A 7,502-nucleotide genomic window follows, 5' to 3' on the forward strand; every position below is an offset into this window, starting at 1 on the left:
ATTATATTTATGGCACCTTAATACGAATAGACCCTGTCGATTTGCGCAAATCTCATTAAATTTTGGGTAAAACCTTAAAGTATTTGAAGAATACTGATATAAAATGTTATTCCCCTTAACCTGTAAGCTTACTGAATACCAGCATTAAGCTTTTGGGGAGTCTTGTAAACAACCATTCTAAAAATCAGAGAAAAAGCACTAATGCTCTCATCGGGATCGAACCCAGGTCTTTCATTTGTGTGTTGATTACTTCCAACATTAAAGTTATGTGACAGACCTCGAGGAAAAAAAAAGTACTCCTGTATTGGAAAAAAAAATGATCCAAGTATCTGTCTTTATGTATGTATGTATGTATGTATGTATAAAAAACCAGCATATAGGCATACTGTAGGAAAATAACCTCATTTATTATTTTCGACCAAAAACAAATATCAAAAATAACTGAACAGGAGCATAGATGAAGTCGACCAGTAAAGTAAAACATGGAAATAAGGTGAGATCTGACATCTTGTTTTCGTGGCATTGTCAGGGTAACTAGACATGGTTGCTAAGCCACGGATTTCGAGAGGCAATTTTTATTCCGGAAGAATATATGTACTGTATATATATATATTTATTTCTGTAGAGCCCAGAAACTAAAATCTATTTTTGATACCTTTAGAGACGTGACCAACTTTATGGCAAGGGGAGGATCATTATTTTGTTTTTTGAAATCTCTCTCAGTATGTATGTATGTATGTATGTATAATGTATGGATATATGTATACATATATATATACGTATGACATATATATAATATGCACATGTAAAAATATATATATATATATATTTAATATATTTATATAATATATATATATATATATATATATATATATATATATATATATATATATATATATATATATATATATATATATATATATATGATTGTGAATGTGTGTGTGTGGATGTACTGTATATATACGTGAGAATAAAAGTTGAAAAATCATATCTATTCATGGTTTTTGCAATATTTTCAAAGGCGTTCAAACTTCCACACTTCGATGTGGACTTCAAAATGCTTAACACCGTTTTATCATTGCCATTAATATATATATATATATATATATATATATATATATATATATATATATAAATATATATATATAGAATATATTGGAAAAATTACCATATACCTTGTATATAAAAAAATAAAATTTTTTCCCTGGCGCACTTCAGAATATGAAACGAGAAAGAGGAAATCCTGATAGCAATGGAGAAATGCTTTCAGCTCCATTTCATTTTGGGATTTTCGAGACACACTCTCGCTCTATCTGATCTTGAATATTTTTCTGCTTCGCCTTTTTTTTTTAGGTCTATTAATTCTTATCTCGTCTTATTTACACACACGCATACATATATAATATACAGTATATATATAATATATAATTATATGTGTGCTTGCATGTTTGTGAGTGTGCATGTATGTCTGTACATCTTATACATAATTTGGCAAGCGCCAATCAGTTATTAACTTGTTTTAATAGGTGCAGGAGTTTCAAACCCCTACCCCCTCTCCCCCTCCTCTCCCTTCCTGAAACGGGGTTGGTGCTGCCCGTAGACTTAGTAACTAATTTGGTCAATAAACCCTACGGGTTTATCATACCTCATTTCATGAAGTCTAGACCATAGAAAAAGTATCTAAGTAATAAAGGACCAACTGACGAAAAAGAAAATGTTAAAGTCGGAGAAACAGTGTGGTTGCTCTCTCACCACAGTAATACCTGGATAAAAGGGACAATCACCACAGTAATACCTGGATAAAAGGGACAGTCACCACAGTAATACCTGGTTAAAGGCGACAGACTGCACAGTGATACTTGGTTAATGGTGACAGACTGTACAGTAGTACCTGGATAAAAGGGACAATCACCATAATAATACCTGGATAAAATGGGAAGTCACCACAGTAATACCTGGATAAAAGGGACAGACAGCACAGTAATGCCTGGTTAAAGGTGACAGACGGTACAGTAATACCTGGATAAAAGGGACAGTCACCACAGTAATACCTGGATAAATGGGGCAGACAGCACAGTAATAAATGGATAAAAGGGACAAACAGCACAATAATACCCAGATAAAATGGACAGTCACCACAGAAATACCTGTCAGTTCACCCACGACTGTTCGTAGGATGAGCGTCCACATGAAAAAAGTAGAACTGTCAATCGGAATGTCAACACAAACCCCCCCTCTCCCTTCCCCTCCCCTTCCCCTTTTCCTCCCTCTTCCCTTCCTTTTCCCTCCTCTTCCCCCTTCCTTAACCATACACTGTCATTCAGAGTTGTCCCGCAACTGGCTCAGGTTGTTCAACTAATTATATTTATATTATATATATATGTGTGTGTGTGTGTGTGCGCACTGTATTTTTAATCATTATGGGAAACAGTACATTATACCTTTGCATGCATGTCACTACTGCGCAATGACCATTGCAAACAAAGTAAATGTATCGCCAAGCAAAAGCTGTTTAGATTGTCACGAAAGTTGCTCGTTAAATGCAGCAGTTAGTATAAGAGTTTTGTCCCATTCGTTTCCTTGAAATATTTCTTTGATTAATTTACAGGTAAACTTAATCCTGCTTACCTTCACTTCGGATGTCAATATGGTTTTTGTTGTCTGTCTGTTAGGAGAATCGTATGACAGCCATCGGACGGATTTTGTGATCGTTTCGAAATATCGTGATATGAAGGATATTCGCTTTTCGCTCGGTTTCTCTTTCTCCTGATCTTCCATGTCCGAGGTGTCGTGTACCTTGTGTATCGAAGATTGAAGTTTCATCTTCATTTCTATAAGTCTTGCAGTACTCAGCTCCACAATACTCTTTATTTTGTGGTATTTATTTTGACCACAATGTAGTGATTCCTTTTAGCTTTTTATAGACTTCTCTATTTTCCGCTTGGATTACTCCTTCCTCCTTACCTAGTTCTTCTTCTTCTTCTTCTTCTTCTTCTTCTTCTTCTTCTTCTTCTTCTTCTTCTTCTTCTTCTTCTTCTTCTTCTTCTTCTTCTTATTATTATTATTATTATTATTATAAAACACGTCTCTCGTAGGTTTTCGCAGACTCATGTCATCCCTGTGCATGAACATCGTCGCCTATTGTTACCGTATCCCCTTCCTCCTCACCCCACAATTCAAAATGAAAAGCCCCCCTCTTTGTCAAGTAAGCCATCAACCGGGATCTGGAGGCAAATTGGGTCTCCTCATAAACCAAACGCCTTCATCAACAAAGAAAAAAATAATGAGGAATAAAAAAAAACAATGAATGATGAGTAGGCAAGCCATTATCCTCCACTTCCTCTCTCCTTCACGGAATGAGAAGAAGCACCTAATGCCGACTTGTTATTGCGCATCCCGAAACAATGTCCCGTGTAAGACTTTGAGAGCGTTCCATTGTCGGGAGTTGCGGTATATTTATGGATGGGGCTCTAATGAAGGCACCGTCAGCTGGGAGGAGGGAAGATTTCACGTGCTGTGTGCTTGAAGACACATACAGAAACATATATGTATATATATTAATATATAATATAACATTACAGATATATATATATATATATATATATATATATATATATATATATATATATATATATATATATATATACTGTATATATATATCTCTGTGAGAGAGATCTAGGTATAGTATATATATATATATATATATATGGTATAGTTTTTAATATATATCTTTGGGTAATGTATGTAAGCTTTAATGAAACCTCTAAAATAGTATGCCCCAAAATTTTTTTATATATATAAAGTAGGGGAATGAGGAAGAGCACGCATGTTCATGGGCCGCGGCTCATACAGCATTATACCGAGACCACCGAAAGATAGATCTATTTTCGGTGGCCTTGATTATACGCTGTGCAGAAAACCAGATTGCGCCGAAGGACTTGTCACTATTTAACCCCCTCCCCCCAAAAAAAAAAATTATAGATAATGAACATTAACCCAACCTGACCTGTTGCTTACAATGTCATGCAGCATACCGACATAGTTGCAGGTGGTGGGGCCATGTCCCCAAAATAGATGCAATGGAATGACCTCGTCTAAATTATTAATGGGTCTGGACCCCCCTGCGAAGGGTCATAAAAGAACCTGCTGTGACGTCACAAACGTACCGCCTCGGAATCTTTCCAGAGAAGCCCAGAATCTGGGTGTGTGAACTAAAGTGTAGTCACAAACTTTCATTGTTTTGTCTTCAAATAATACTTTGAGAGGGGCCCGTTTTTTCTATTAAGAATTTTTGCCCCTCTCTCTCTCTCTCTCTCTCTCTCTCTCTCTCTCTCTCTCTCTCGTCCTGATGTCCACCACCAAACTTAAGTCTCGTCTGAAGGGTTTTGACATTCAGCATCTTCAGAGCTAAGTAGAGATCGCCACTCTTATTCCCCTCCGACCGGAAGGGCATATTTTTTCTCGGAGAATAATTTTGTTATCTGACAAACTAGCAAATAAATAAGTTACTCGAGAACGTAAAAGAATAAATAGAAAGTAAAAATGAAATAGGTGAACAATAAAAATCCTTTGGACGCAGAAGTCATAATATAATGGCGTATTTAAAGAAAAAGTAAGTAAGAAGTAAAAATGAAATAGATGAACAATAAAAATCCTTTGGGCGCAGAAGTCATAATACAATGGCGTATTTCCCACTATCCTTTGGCATTTTGTGCAGAGACGCCTCGCTTCTTGGAAATAAGCAAATCCTTTCAATCTCTGACCGAGTCCCTGAGAGGGGTCAGCTCTAGCCTAGTCCGTCCGTCGGTCCGCAAATTACAGAGTCATTCCGATTGCAGCCGTTGCATAAAGCCGTTGCAGCCTTTGTCGGAGAGGGTCTACGGAATTGTTTCGTGGTCTAGCCGCTCTTGCATATGCATGCAATTTCGCTTCGGAACGTAGCATTTAGCGTCTGGGAACGCGAAGGCATCTCTCTCTCTCTCTCTCTCTCTCTCTCTCTCTCTCTCTCTCTCTCTCTCTCTCTCTCTCTCTCTCTCTCTCTCCCCAGTCTCTCTCTCTCCTCTCTCTCCTGACTCTCTCTTCCCACTCCAATCTCTTTCTCCCAATTTCTCTCTCCCCCAATTTCTCTCTCTCTCTCTCTCTCTCCTCTCTCTCTCTCTCTCTCTCTCTCTCTCTCTCTCTCTCTCTCTCGGTTTGGCAGGGTATGCGACTGCTAAAACTGAAATAGTGTTGACTTTCTTCCCTCTTGTTAATTTTCTTTAGAAATTGTTTGTATTCATAAGAGGGAATTTTTGTGCCTGGGAATAATTTTGGTTTTCTGTAAAAGCTATTGTGCCCAACTGTCTGTCCGCCCGCACATTATTCTGTCCGCAATTTTTCCTGTCTGCCCTCACATCTTAAAAACTACTGAAGCTAGGGCTGCAAATTGGTATGATGATCATCCACCTTCCAAGCATGGAAACATTACCAAATTGCAGCCTCTGGCTCAGTTTTTATTTTATTTGGGTTAAAGTTGGCCCTAACCGTGCTTCTGGCAGCGATATAGGACAGACCACCACCGGGCTGGTTAAGTTTCATATGCCGAGGTTTATGCAGCATTATACCGGAGAGACCACCTGAAAGATATATATATATATATATATATATATATATATATATATATATATATATATATATATAGAGAGAGAGAGAGAGAGAGAGAGAGTATTTCAATTATTAATTGATTGGCCATGCTCTCTGTCTATGCATCAACTGCTTACGTTTTATGATATTGTTTGGAATGAGAGAGAGAGAGAGAGAGAGAGAGAGAGAGAGAGAGAGAGAGAGAGAGAGAAGAGAGGCATTTTCAATTACATCCCCAGATATTTTCTTAAATGTCCATTTTCACTCGTTGGACTTGCCGTCATAGTTAATACAGCCTAATTTTTGTTTTTATATTTATTTTGCATTCAATAAGAAACGCCTGCATTTACCCGCGTCACCTTAACGTAATCCGGCTGAGCCGTGCAACTTGCTTGGGATTATTCGTCGAAATTTTTATTTCTACACCGAGGCAGAATGTAATGCCTTCGGCTCCGATCCCGGTTCCGGGAATAATTCTTTCTGAATGGGTGAATCCCCTGAAGGGTACTAAAGGCGGAAACAGGGCTTTCAACGTTGTCTGGAAAGGGTTTGATATATATATGTATATATTTGAATATAAACATATATATAAATATATATAAATATATATAGTTATATATATATATATATATATATATATATATATATATATATATATATATATATATATATATATATATATATATATATATATAGAGAGAGAGAGAGAGAGAGAGAGAGAGAGAGAGAGAGAGAGAGAGAGAGATAGAGAGAGATAGATAGGGATAGATAGAGACATACATATACATATTCATATATGTATGTAGCAATAGAGTTTGGAGATTATATAACCTTCATTGCAGTTTAGAAAATGTCCTTTCATGTGGTTTATTTATAAGAATATTTCACAGTGCTTTGTGAGAATATGTATACCACTGAAAGTAATTATCAGTAAATTGAAAGAGTTTATGAAGACAAGCAGTTACAAAGCTCTTATTGAATAGTAATTGGGGATTTCTTGCCTTCAGTGAAGACAGTAACTCGCACTGAAAACGTTGGTTTTCAATTCTGCCTTAACTTATATTGAGGAATATATTGCTAAATATACTCTGTGAGGATATATAACGCTAAAAATAACCTTTAACTAAACATTCGAGAATATTAAAAAAAAAAAAATTATAAAAATATTATAGTTCAAAATCTTGATACTAAATTATCCTCAGCCTGTGGATTCAATTGGATACACCAAAAATCATTGTGTTTACAGTCTCCTTTCACTGTTTTTTTTTTTGATTTAAACAAAGATACATTATGGAGGACATGAAAGGGCTAAAAGATAATCATTTAAAGTAATTTTCCCTCCTGCGCAGCGTTAATTCCTAGCTTCCGAACTGTCAAGCCTTCGAACTTTTAACTTGTTTGCGTGATGCTGACGAAGGTACCCCGTCCAGGAAGTTCTCTAATGAAGTGTGACACAAAATACGGTGGAATAGTTTTAGCGAAGTTGACACAGTACAAATAACAGTTTCGATGGCTTTTAAATTGATAACCTAACTGTAGCTTGATTAAGGCTTGGCACTGAGAGAGAGAGAGAGAGAGAGAGAGAGAGAGAGAGAGAGAGAGACAGAGAGAGACAGAGAGAGAGGGAGAGAATAGTTTCAGCAAAGTTGATACATTGCAAATAACATTTTCCTAACACAGTATAGGAGACTGTCTTGATTGTTTTTAAATTGATAACCTAATTGTAGCATGATTAAGGCTTGGTACTGAGAGAGAGAGAGAGAGAGAATATTTTTAGAGAAGTTGACACATTATAAATAACATTTTCCCCTTATAGCATGAGAGATCGTCTCGACTATTTTTAAATTGATAACCTTGTCGTAGCATGATTAAGGCTTGGC

General features: G+C 36.5%; 1 protein-coding gene across 1 annotated transcript in view; it reads left to right on the forward strand.

Moving 5' to 3' along the window:
* Positions 1 to 457: 457 nt before the first annotated feature.
* bma (SCY1-like protein bma) overlaps positions 458 to 7,502 on the forward strand; it is a 439,254-nt gene continuing 432,209 nt past the window's right edge. The window contains exon 1 of the mRNA XM_067125029.1: positions 458 to 493. Coding sequence (XP_066981130.1) covers positions 458 to 493 — 36 coding nt within the window. The remainder of the gene's footprint in view (positions 494 to 7,502) is intronic.

Source organism: Macrobrachium rosenbergii, chromosome 23 (genome assembly GCF_040412425.1).
Source record: "Macrobrachium rosenbergii isolate ZJJX-2024 chromosome 23, ASM4041242v1, whole genome shotgun sequence".
Classification (NCBI taxonomy): domain Eukaryota; kingdom Metazoa; phylum Arthropoda; class Malacostraca; order Decapoda; family Palaemonidae; genus Macrobrachium; species Macrobrachium rosenbergii.